Source organism: Helobdella robusta (assembly GCF_000326865.2).
Source record: "Helobdella robusta unplaced genomic scaffold HELROscaffold_5, whole genome shotgun sequence".
Classification (NCBI taxonomy): domain Eukaryota; kingdom Metazoa; phylum Annelida; class Clitellata; order Rhynchobdellida; family Glossiphoniidae; genus Helobdella; species Helobdella robusta.
The window spans coordinates 1,346,305-1,359,990 of NW_008705254.1; the positions used below are offsets into that span (position 1 = coordinate 1,346,305).

The 13,686-nt window shown below is 34.8% G+C and overlaps 1 protein-coding gene across 1 annotated transcript in view; it reads left to right on the forward strand.

Moving 5' to 3' along the window:
- HELRODRAFT_163212 (hypothetical protein) overlaps positions 1-9,186 on the forward strand; it is a gene marked incomplete at both ends in the record, with an annotated part of 16,712 nt that extends 7,526 nt beyond the window's left edge. Inside the window, 13 exons of the mRNA XM_009027154.1 lie at positions 546-753; positions 1,090-1,260; positions 1,428-1,679; positions 1,844-2,011; positions 2,131-2,430; positions 5,590-5,769; positions 5,942-6,115; positions 6,476-6,676; positions 7,144-7,279; positions 7,558-7,628; positions 7,922-8,162; positions 8,246-8,340; positions 9,091-9,186. Of these exons, the coding sequence (XP_009025402.1) occupies positions 546-753; positions 1,090-1,260; positions 1,428-1,679; positions 1,844-2,011; positions 2,131-2,430; positions 5,590-5,769; positions 5,942-6,115; positions 6,476-6,676; positions 7,144-7,279; positions 7,558-7,628; positions 7,922-8,162; positions 8,246-8,340; positions 9,091-9,186 (2,293 nt within the window). The remainder of the gene's footprint in view (positions 1-545; positions 754-1,089; positions 1,261-1,427; positions 1,680-1,843; positions 2,012-2,130; positions 2,431-5,589; positions 5,770-5,941; positions 6,116-6,475; positions 6,677-7,143; positions 7,280-7,557; positions 7,629-7,921; positions 8,163-8,245; positions 8,341-9,090) is intronic.
- Positions 9,187-13,686: the final 4,500 nt, after the last annotated feature.

Sequence of the window (13,686 nt, forward strand, 5' to 3'; positions counted from 1 at the left end):
GGGCGGCAGGGTCTGTGACCCTAAGGTCAAACCGCAAGATTTTGAAAAGTGCGTCAGTGAACCGTGCCCTCAGTGGACAGCCAGTCAGTGGAGTGCTGTGAGTGACGTCATTTTACCATCGCCATTCGTTTAGTTCATCATTGGAAATATAGTTCATTATGACATGTCATTTACATCATCGTCCTCATTATTGTTACGTCATCTCCGTCATCATCATCATTTTCATCGTCATCGTTACGTTATCTTTATTCTCCTCCTCATCATCATCATCTCAGTGTTCAGCCTCATGTGGATATGGCGGGAAGTCTCGATCGATCACGTGCCGCAACAAAAACAATGAAGTTGTGGACGAAAGCCTCTGCAACGCTGCTACTAAACCTGTTCATTATGATCGGTGTGTGTGTGTCTGTGTGTGTATGTGTGTGTGTCTGTGTGTGTCTGTGTATCTGTGTGTGTCTGTGCGTGCCTGCGAGAGATATAAATTTCCATGTATTTCTCTCTGTAGTGTAGTTTATTTTATATTTTGACAACCATACCTCGTTCAGCTGTTCAGCGAAACTTTGCGAAACTATGAACCACAGAAGAATTTTAGTAGCCGGCAACCACAACAAATGGAAGCCACAATCGTCGCAACACAGTCCACAAAACAGACACAGGCATTACACGCCCCCTCCATCTTATCCCTACCCCGTTGAGGCACCCCCTACGGATAAAAATTTGCCCAAATCCTGGAGAACCGGTACTTGGACGCAGGTCTGTGTTGTTTGTTTGACCGTGTTTATTCGGTATTTTGTGGCTAGGGATGTAACAATACCGTTATTGCCGGAACGAATTTCGATGCTAGAGAATATCGGTTTTAATTGATCTGTAATATAACTTGCTAATACCGGTACCTATATGAATGATATTTGAAAGTAAGGGTACATCGTTTGCATTCCAAGTTGAGACATGATTGTGACGGTACTACTTACTGAAGAAATTTGAATGCTTGAAAGACATCAAATTAATGTGGTCACATCAAAAAAAAACAAACAAAAAACAACAACTCCACAAAAAACAACAACTCCTACATCCCAATCCTGGACACAGTGCTCCGTAAGCTGTGGGAATGGGACAAAAAAACGATACGTAAGTTGCCGGGACACGCAGGGAAGTATAGAGACGGAAGACAAATGTGCACATCTTGAAATGCCGGCCGCCGTGGAAAGCTGCCACACTGGCGTCTACTGCGGCGAATGGAGATTTGGCGCCTGGAGTGAGGTTTGCTCTTTAGTGTTTGGTTGTAGTTAACCAACAAATCAATCAACCAGTCAATTAATTAATCAATTAATTAATTAATCATTCATTCATTCATTCAATCAACAAATCAATCAACAAATCAATCAACCAATTAACTTACTAATCAATCTCCCAACACGTCCACACAGTGCTCGCAGACGTGTGGCGAGGGCCAAGAAAGTCGCTACGTCGCCTGCGTGATTATCAGCCCGGACGACGAACAAGTGGTCGGTGCCGATGATCAGTGTGATCCCCTCTTGAAACCTCCCAGCGAACAATCCTGTCGGCTGATTCAGTGTTCAACAAACAGCAACAACAAAAACATTATGAATCAGGATGTCTGGCCCAGTCTGATATCAGCTGGCAACCCTTATATATGGATTCCTGGAGAATGGAGTCAGGTATTTCGAGATTTTAGATTGAATTTTTTCTATTTCGACACAAAATTTTTAATATATTTTAAATTTATTTTAATTTACTCAAAACAATTTGTCAAAAAATTCATTTTTAAATTGCCACAAACCAAACTATTCATTTTTCAAAACCATTACTCGTCCAATCACAGTGCTCGCTGACGTGTGGCAGTGGCATACAACAGCGTCACGTGTTCTGCGTCGATCCTCTCAACCAATCATACGACGACGAGTACTGTAGTTCATCCCCCAAGCCACTCGACATCCAATCGTGCAACGAGATTCCATGCCCGCAGTGGGTCTACGGCGATTGGGGGCCGGTTGGTGTTTGGCGATGCCTCAAATTGTTATTTTTATTCTCAAAAATATTATTATTATTGTTATTATTGTTTTTACTGTTGTTGCCACCATCATGATAATCATCTCCGACCGATCACAGTGTGAAGCCACGTGCGGTCCTGGTGTCACCCAACGCCGCGTTCGTTACTGCCAATTCATAAATGGGACAATAGCGTCTTCTCATTACTGCCCACCCAGCCCGGCCAGCATAACCGTGCAGCAGTGCATACTGCCCGAATGCCCACCAACTGGTCATGATTTCAGTCGTCTGCTGTTCGTTGAAAGAGATGGTGGTGGGGGTATTAACGAAGGGGGCGATAGGAGACATCCGTCTGCTGTCGCTGGGCCGAGAAGTAGGGCCCGTGGAAGGCCCAGGTGGTTTAAACAGCCATGGTCACAGGTAAGGGGGAGGTGGGGTCATTGTATGGTGCTGATGATGACGATAGTGATGATGATGATGATTATGTCAATAATGATGATTTTGATGGTGATGATAATGGTGATGATGGTGATGATGATGATGGGTTGATGACGATAGTTATGATAATGATGATGATGATAATGATGATGGTAGTGGCGGTGGTATGGTGCTTAGGAATGCTCGAAGGTAGGTGATGTTAATTTAAGAATTGGTGTTTGTAGAGTAGTTGATTTCAAAAAAATAAGTACATCGTCGTCGTCATCATCATCATCATCACTTCATCATCATCACCCTCCTCCTCCTCATCATCATCATCATTGTCATCGTCATCAATTTAAGTTTAGTATTATTAATGAAAGTTCATTTCTTTAAGGGTAAAAATTTCGGCCACTAACCTATTTTCACTCATTCGTAATATATAATTTAGTTCAATTTACTGTGAATTTATTTTAATATTAATCTAAATATTTATTATTATCATTTATAACGATTATAATTAATTAGTTAATTAATTAAATATATGTGTTAGAATATTATACAAAAAATTTTATTTTTATTACGAAAAATTGTAGGATAATTATAGAAAACCCGAACAATACTTGCAAATGACTGCTTCAAATGACGCAATGCTAATCAATAGCACGTCATCAATGACGTCATCGTCGTCGTCATCTGATGATGATGATGACGACGACGATAACAATGATTTGGTAATAATAAGATGTTGTTGTGGTTTGTTGTTGACGTAATTGCCCATAGTTGTTGTTGTTGTTGTTGTCGTTGATGTTGTTGTTTTGGTTCTGCATGTTGTAGAAGTTGATGTAGTAGTAATAATGTTGTTGATGTTTTTTTTTATACTGTTTGTTAATGAATTTTTATAAAATTAGTGACAAAATAAACGTTATTTGGAGCTTATGATAGCAGCTATTTAGTGGGAGTCTAAAACATGTATGTGCCCAACCTGGTTTATAACATGTTTTTCGTTGTTTAACGATGTTTAAACGCGGTTCACATGTGTGATAATGATTTGTTTGTGAGTTCACTTTTAGTTTGTTGTTGCAATTCTTCAAATACTTTGATGTGTTGTTGAAGTAGTTGTTGATGTTGTTACTGATGTTGTTGTTGATGATGTTGTTACTGATGTTGTTGTTGTTGATGATGTTGTTGTTGTTGTTGTGGATGTTGTTGTTGTTGTTGTTGTGGATGATGTTGTGGATGATGTTGTTGTTGTTGATGTTGTTGTAGATGTATTCCCGGCTTAGTAGAGTAGATAGTATGGTACGAAATCTATTTCTGCTGTTTACTAACCAATAAAAAATGATATTTTTTTACTAACTTTGTCCTGTTAGTTGAAAATTGTTGTAGTAGTAGTAGAAGTAGTTGTTGTTGTTCATGTTGTTGTAGTCACTTTTTATCATCGCAATCATTTTATACACATCATCATCATAGCCATCATCATCATCATCATCATCAACGGTAGCTTCATCGTCGTCATCGTCGTCAGACACAGCAGGATCACTACCATTACATACAACACCGTAATCATTGGTGGCAAATCATCATCATTATCATCATCGCCATCATAATCAGTAGCAACAACGTCATCATCATCTTCATCTTCATCATCATATTTAGCATCTTCATATGTATCATGTCTTCCAAGGAAAGTTCTGTCAATGATAATACTGTTTTATTGTATATTGTAATTGTAATATAATATATTCGCGATGTAATCTATGTATAAACATACATAGCTTTTCCACAAAGGTTTATTATAACAGATTATACCCCTTTATAACAAACATCCTGTTATAATGAACTCTAAATTGTGAAAATCTTCGATTTAACAGAGTTTTTCTTTCATTTTTATTCCTCTTACAATATGAAAGCTTAGTTGTAACGAAGTATATTCGTCTTGTTTGTTAATCTGCATCTTATTTTGTGTATTTCATTTGTATATTAGTGATACAATTTATGTTTTTGCATACATAAAATGTGCTCTTATGTATGTTTTGCAGTAAAACAAGTCCCTCAAAGAGTTGAAAATTATGGAAAAAAATGATTTTACACGGTTTAATCATAAAAATGATTTTAAAGTTTGCCCATTTTTGCGGCTTATTTTTGATAAAATCATTTTTTATCGTGAATTTTTTGATTTTAATCATTGTTCATGTTAACGTTGAATGGTTGAGTTGGTACTCGTTTGGTATGTAGAGAGTTTATGCAAAATGGCTTATACATGTGACCACAAATTTTTTATTTCAATTGATTGCTTGAAAAGGAAATACCATATTTCTTTAGCACCATTGGCTGTTTTTAGTAGTTTGTTTGATCGAATTCATTCGCTCATGTCGTTCATTTATTCGTTCGTTCGTTCGTTCGTTTATTCATTTGTTCGTGTGTTCATTCGCTCGTTTGTTTGTTTGTTCATTCGATCGTTCATTCTTTTAATTAATTTATTGAATTACTCGCTTCGATTTAGTTTTACTCTGTCACCCGTACATTTGTTTATTCATTTAATAATTGCACGTCATTCAATCAATCAGCAGCCATTCATTCATTCATTTGTTCATTCATTCTTCCATTCTTTCATTCGTTCATTCGCTCATTCATTAACAAACTAAATGGACGATCACTTATCCAGTGTTCAGTGACGTGTGGCAACGGAGTGAAAACGCGGAATGTCACGTGCCTGAACGAGGAGACAGGAGAGGAAGAGGAAGGAAAGTGCCGGAAGGATAAACCGGAAGTGTACAAAATTTGTAAGAAACCGAGTTGTTATCTTTGGAGGACCTCAGCTTGGAGCAAGGTTGAATGTGATTGGTTGATGATTGGTGGTGTTGGAAATAAGAAATTCTCAAACTCTCATTCATTCATTCATTCATTCATTCATTCATTCATTCATTCATTCATTCATTCATTCATTCATTCATTCATTCATTCATTCATTCATTCATTCATTCATTCATTCATTCATTCATTCATTCATTCATTCATTCATTCATTCATTCATTCATTCATTCATTCATTCATTCATTCATTCATTCATTCATTCATTTATTCATACATTTAGACAAACAAACACACAACAAACACACGCGCACAAACACACACGCACACGTTCACATACACAACCAGTGTTCAACGACTTGCGGCAAAGGTGAACAAACGCGACAAATAAAATGTTCACACGTGTCGACGAACGAAACGGTAAACAGCCGACTTTGCAAACACGCGAGAAAACCAAAAAATTCGCGCGAATGTAAAGGCAATCCGTTCTGTAGTTCAGTTAGATGGGTCGTTGGCAAGTGGTCGCAGGTTTGTGGAGTTGTGGTTTGTGTGGCTGTGGTTTTCTGTGGCTGCCGTGGTTGCAGTTATTGCTTTTTTGTCGTCTTCCTGTTAATTTCGATGTTGTCACACACACTCACACACACACACACACACACACCACTCAACGCCAACTCACACACACAAACACACGCACATGCAGTGCTCGAAAACTTGCAACAAAGGCTTCCAATCGCGATCAGTGAGGTGCGTAGAGCGCTCTAGCAACAAACAGTTGAGCATTGAAGAGTGCACGCACGCCGAAATGCCTGACGAGAGGAGGGAGTGCAGTGAGAAGGTCTGCCCGTACGTCTGGTTCGCTAGCGACTGGACGCAGGTCTGGTTTATTTTTAAAATTTTCTGTTGATTTGTTCAGACGTAACTATCATCGCCATCACGGTCGTATCGTAAATCCGGACGATTAAAACTAACAATCGGGACATAAAACCACCACGAACTAACAAAGTGATTCTTTGGGGCTATATCAGGAAAAAACTGCGATACTGTCCTGACAGGGGTTGGGCTACTGATGAGACCAAACGAGTACTATTCTTTTCTTCATTTTACTTTAGCACTTCCTGGTTTGGTGTTCTCTAACATTAGCGCAACTGCAACGTCACCATCATTGTCGTGACCACCATCATCGTCATCGTCACCATCATCATCATCGTCATCATCATCACTAACAACCTTACAGTGCTCAACGTCGTGCGGTCCTGGGGTACAGAAACGAACCATTTCCTGTAGGGCAGTGACCATCGAGGGCTGGCTCATCCAGGGCCACCACAACATTACCTACTGCGACCCACAACTGAGACCCCGTATGGAACGCACCTGCATGAACAGGGTCTGCAACGATGGGAAGAATTATCACTGGAAGGCTGAAGACTGGAGGGAGGTTTGCGATTTGCTCTTGCGGGTTTTTTTTAGTATTAACAAATATTCTTTTACGTCATCATCGTCTGCGTTTTCGTCTGCGTTTTCGTCTGCGTCATCGTCTGCGTCATCGTCCTTCTAACAAATCTTTTGAAGTGGTTTTGTTAATGTTATAAACTGCTTATATAGTGCTGGGTGATTATCATTGTCTTATTGTCCGTATCATAATTCTCACTGTCAACATTATTTTCCTTTTTATAATCCTCATCTCTATCACCATCATCATCACCATCATTATCGCCATCATCACCATCATCATCATCATCACCACTATCACCATCATCTTCATAACATGGTGATCTCATCTTCACAACATCTCCATCACCATTATCTTTATAATCATCATCTCCATCACCATCATCTTCATAATCGTCGTCTCTATCGTCATCTTCCTCATCTTCATCTTTATCCCCACTTTGCCATCACCAGTGTTCCGTGACCTGTGGCTCGGGCAGCCAGCAGAGGCGCGTCTACTGCGTGGACAGTAGGGAGGTGCGGGTCACCTCAGAACATTGTAACAGACTCAGTCCCCCTGATATCAATAAGCCCTGCTTCATGCCCCACTGTTAGTGATGACGATGGTGATGGTGGTGATGATGATGGTGGTGATGGTGGTGATGATGGCGATGATGGTGATGATGGTGAGGATAATGATGATGGTGGTGGTTTCAATTGTGACACATTATCATCATCGTCGTCATTATCAAAACCGTCGTCATCTTCGTCATTATTATCGTCGTCATCATCATCATTTTTATCCTTGTAGTCATCATTATCACCATCGTCATCCTTACAATCCCCATCGTCATCACCATCTTCATCATCATCTTCATCACCATCCAGGTTACTCTACATCTTGTTCCCATTTAAAGACAAACTCGCTATCAAGAATTGATGACGATTACGTCATTTCCGTAGGCCAGACGCTAGTTTATGTATGTCTGTGTGTGTGTGTGTGTGTGCGTGCGTGTGTGTGTGTGTGTGTGTGCGCGCGCGTGTGTGTGTTTATGTTGTATGTTCTTTGTTTGCTGGCTAAAATGTTTGATGGCTTACGTTTTTATTGGTTTGTCTTTTTGTTCTGCAATTATGGTTTTGTTTTTGCCTTATGGGGCTTTTCTTTCACCATTATCATTTGAATCACCTTTATCATCGCCATCCTCTTCATTATCATTATCATCATCACTACTACTACTACTACTTCTCCCAGATCTACTGCCACGATATGAATACTGACAATCCCAAAGAATTCATCTCACTTAGCGGAAATCCGGAAGAAAACTTTTCAGAAATCTTCCCCGATCGATTGACCAATCCCGGCGCATGCCCTCGAAATGGCAATCGCTCATTGGCCGGCTGTTCTGATTGCTTACTCCCGACAGCCTATCAGCAATCAGGACTGACAAAGTTCACAAAATTGAGATTGAACATTTCCAGTCTGCAAGTTATTAGTGAGTGTGTTATTAATAATTAATTGGTCAATTATTTAATTAATTATTTAATATTTAATTAAAAACCACAAACACGACCACAGCAAACGACTTTACATTCGCCACAACGAGTGGCTTGAAATCAATCCCGTATGCGACAGCTGGCGACTGTTATAGCAAATCCAACAACTGTGCCCAAGTCTGTAATAATTAAAGTTACCACTGTTATTACTACTACTACTGCAGCTGCGGTTGTTACTACTACTACTGCAGCTGCTGTTGCTACTACTACTACTGCTACTCTGCAACTACTATAACCACTACTGCTACTACTTTCATCATTATTGTTGCATATTCATTGCCGCAAAATTTGCGTTTAAAAACTATTACAATTTTTAGATTTTTCGAACAATAATTGTTGAATATTATCAAAAGAAAATTTGTTTTGGCTTTTATAACTGTTAAAACATTTGAGTTTGAACAAGAGATAGTTGGATACACTTGAATGGCTTGCTCATACTGTTTCTTTAAAAGCTTGGTTTCCATTCTAGAAAAAATAATTTTTGTGTTTTTTGGTACCTTGCAAATGGTGGATCTGTACATCTGTACATCTCTAATATATACTTATACACACGCACACACACACACACACACACACACACACACATAGGGTACTTTTTCAGTGAACCTAGTAGGAACGAGGTTCCACGTGGCACCCTATGAAGATTGGACAGCGTCTGGAAGTCATGTGTTCATTGACGTCCAGAGAAACGCCGTGAGTTATGATAACGATGATGATGTGGTGATGATAATGATGATGATGTGGTGATGATGATGATGAGGATGATGGTGATGATGATGATGATGAGGAGGAGGTTTCATAATTACGATATAATAAGCCCAAATGAGGACTTAATAATATAATATAATTATCACAAAAAATCTGCAGGAAGGTCAGAGAGTTCAAGGTCGTTGTGGGGGTCACTGCGGCAAGTGCTCGCCGGCCCGAAAGAACAGATTGCAACTGAAACTGAACGACGAATGAATGAAAGAATGAATGGATGGATGGGTGAATAGAAGTATGAATGATTGAATAAAAAAAATGAATGAATAAATGAGTGAAAGATAGAATGACATGACTGTGTGTATGTTCGCCGAGAGCATATTTGAAAGAAGAAATACAATAACACTCATATAAATACAAAATACATCAAAAAATGAAAAAACATACACATAGATACAAACCAACACACAAACAAATACCAAAAAAACATACAAAAACCAAACATACATACAAATACCAAACATACATAGATGTATTATGCAAGAAAATTGAACAGCATACGAGCAAGCATTGATACAAAAATGTTTTATATGCACATCTATATACAAACACATTGTATATCAAATGAATAATCTTTTTAAATTATTATAAACTATTTCATTAATAAAATTAATTAATTCTTTAATGACCTTCTATTTATTTTTAATTAAAATTTATTATAAAAATTTTCTTGAATACGTTCTTAGCTATGCTTCATATAATATATGCATATATGTGTAATTTATGTATATGTGTATACACACACGCACACACCACACACACACACACACGCACACACACACACATACATATTTATATATGATGTTATTAGGTATGTTTTAGGCTAGTAATAATATATAATGTATATGATTTGTAGAAAAGATGACGATGAGAGAGTATAATAAGTTGATGAGATCTCCGTTATTATCATCGTCATCATTATCATCATCGTCATCATCATCATTATCATCATCGTCATCATCATCATTATCATCATCGTCGTTCTATACATTACGTGGTTATAATTTACCATAAGCATGTTGGTATATGTATATTAAACTATATGTATGTATGTACACATATTTATTTATTGGATTAAGACTGTTAAAAATGCAATTGTTGATGGGAATCACAGCATGTTCCGCGTTAGTTAGCTTCTTGTTTAATTTTTCAAGTTTTCTAACGGTAGATCGTAAATCATTGTCAAGTTTCTTGAGTTCAAAACCAAAATTGTTTTTTATTTAAACATGATAGAACATTTAAGCATGGTAGAACCGTATCTTTGCAATTTTAACAAAAAATTAACATTGTAGAGACACAATATATATATATTTATATACTGTGTCACCAATTCGAACACCGAAAATGGTATAGGAATAACGAAAGAAGCTTCTCTGTTCTATTTTGCTTAAAGTAAATAACAAATATTATTGTTATTATTATTATCATTATTATTATTTTCATTATTATTATTATCATTATTATTATTATTATTATTATTATTATTATTGTCGTTATATGTTTCATTATTTTTATTAACAGCGCATTTTATGCATCTGTGTTGAACGATTAATTGGCTTTCTATATCTTTTACATCTTCACATATTATACATACGTATGTATATATGCTGAATATATATATATATATATATATATAGTTTTTTGCTTTTTTTAAAACAATGAACGCTAAATAGCCTATTGGTGTTGTAGACAAATATATTTAAATATGTATGAACATACAAATATGTACACACATATATGTATATATATATATATATATATATATATATATATATATATATATATATATATATATATATATATATATATATATATATATATATATATATATATATATATATATATATATATATATATATATATATATATATATATATATATATATATATATATATATATATATATATATATATATATATATATATATGTATTTGTATATGTGTATACTGTACATGTTATTTAATATATTTAATATATTATACTTATATATGAGCTTAGATAGTAGATGTTTACACGCTCACACAGACGCACACACACACAGACGCACACACACGCATGCACACACACACACAAACACACACATATATATATATATATATATTTAGGAGAAGTGTAAAATATAGATAGATCTTAATTTATCGATTTGGCATTTTTGATACATACGTTATTATTATTATTTGTATATATTTGTTAATTTTTCTCTTCATCTTCTTCTTCTTTTTATTATTATTATTTTTGATGTTTTTCATATACGGTTCGTAGCTTTGTAAGCATATAATGGATATACACTGTACAGTGCTGGCAAAAAGTTTAGGACGCACCTGTTTGTTCAGAGTTTATACCCAAATATAACTTATTTTTATTTTAGTTCAACCAAGGATTGCCTAACATTTTTATAACGCTATTTTTGGATAAATAATTTCTAATGAAATTAAATTATGAAAAAACGTTCAAGAGGTTATTTTCTATTGTATGTGAAAGTTCCATAAATATCTCTTCTCTGGATCATTAGTTACACCGGAAAGACGTAATTGTCCTAAACTTTTTACCAGCACTGTATCTCTTCACTATATAAATACTAGTAATAATAATTAATAATAATAATTATTATTATTATTAATTATTCTTATTAATAACATTATTATCATTGTTATTATTGTCGTTATAATCTTGCGATGATAAGGCCTGATTTGATTTTTTGTTTCATTTATTTATCCTTTCGTACATTCGTTCATTCATCAATTGTTCATTTAGTTGGTTTAATCAAGTCATTCATTTATTTGTTTATTCATTCAATCATTCATTCATTCGTTCATTCATTCATTCATTCATTCATTCGTTCGTCCATTCGTTCGTTCATGCATGTAGAATAGTGACTATTATCATTATACATTTAGATTCAATATGTTTTTAATAATTTAGTATATATCGTTGTTTGAATCTGGTCGCTTATAATATAATAACACACACACATACGCACACAACCACACACACACACACACAAACACAAAAACGCATATATGTATTATAATATTATTACGAGATAATTTTTCATAGACCCGCAAAATTATTTTGTTTTTTTTTCTTCGATCAGTTTTTTATTCTTTTATTTATTGGCTTTTTTGAATATTCATTCATCCACTCATTCGTTCGTTCGTGCATTCATTCACTCATTCATGCATTCATTCATTTGATTGATCTTTCTATCCTTAATTCATTTACTTGAATTTGTGATTGTACTATCAAATTTCAAGATAAAAAAATGTATTCGTTTATTTCAAATCAAATGATACACATACTTGTATGTATGTTGGTATTAGTATTTTTGTATGTATATGTGTTTGTTCGTTTGTATGTGTGTATGTATGCATGTGTATGTATGCATGTATGTTGGTATTAGTACGTTTGTATGCATATTTGTTTGTCCGTTTGTGTGTGTGTATGTACGCATGTGTGTATGTATATGTGTTTGTATGTGTGTTTGTATGTCAGTATTAACACATTGAAAACTTACCAAATATCAAAAAATAAAAGAGTAGCTAAAAACTCTTACTGATAACAATAATAATAAAACATTATTATTATTATTATTTATTGATATTATTATTTTTGTTAATAATTCTAAAATGATTGTAAGCTAAAACACGTATATATATATACGTGCTCACTCTATTTGAGACCATCAATACACCAAATGAGACCACTTCAAATATGTTAAAACCTAGAAGAAGAAAAATAACTACGATAAAAACATAATAACAAAAAAATAATAAAAGCAAAAATAATAACAATAATAATAATAATAATAAGTCTTTACTGAAATGAATAGCAGTAATTTTCGAAACATTTTCATCGTTTGACGTTCAACAGAAATATAAAATGAATACTTAGAAAAAAAAAATCAGATCGTCATCAATCATTCCGTTGTTGTTTTTAATTTTGATTGAAAATTCTAGAAAAACATTATGTGAACGGACGAATGAATGGATGAATGGATGAATGAATGAATGAATGAATGTTTGTATGAATGGATGAATGAATCGGCGAAAATATGAATGAATAAGTGAATGAATTGAAAAATGAGCTAATGACTAATCACTGACTGGACGAATATATAATATATATATATATATATATAGATCAATGAATGAATGCACGAACGAATGAATGGATGAACAAACGAATGAAAGGATGAACGAACGAATGAATGAATGGATGAACAAACGAACGAGTGAATACCAATAATAAAACGAGTAAAAAAATATTGCATTTCGTTCTATTTATAATACAATTAAAGATATCATCTCCCGCATCGCAGTTGAGTAAATTTTTTTTCAAAAAAGAATTTCAACAGAAAAAGAAAACAACAAAAAATTAATGAATGATAATAATAATAATAATAATAACAATAATAATAATAATAACAATACAAACATGGTTGAGAACTTAGGAGCCGCTTGGTTGAAAGAAGAAAAAATCGTTAAAAGAATCATCATCATCAATACAATAATTATCATCATCTTCATTATTATCATAATTTATTCATTTATTTATTAAAATGTTTAAAATTCACGAGAAAGAGATCGAAAATAAGGTCGCTAGCCGCAAAGACGATACCAAAGATCATATATGTGATTATTACCAATCGTATAAAGTCGTCCACATCGTCATCATCGTCATCGTCGTCGTCATCTTCACTAC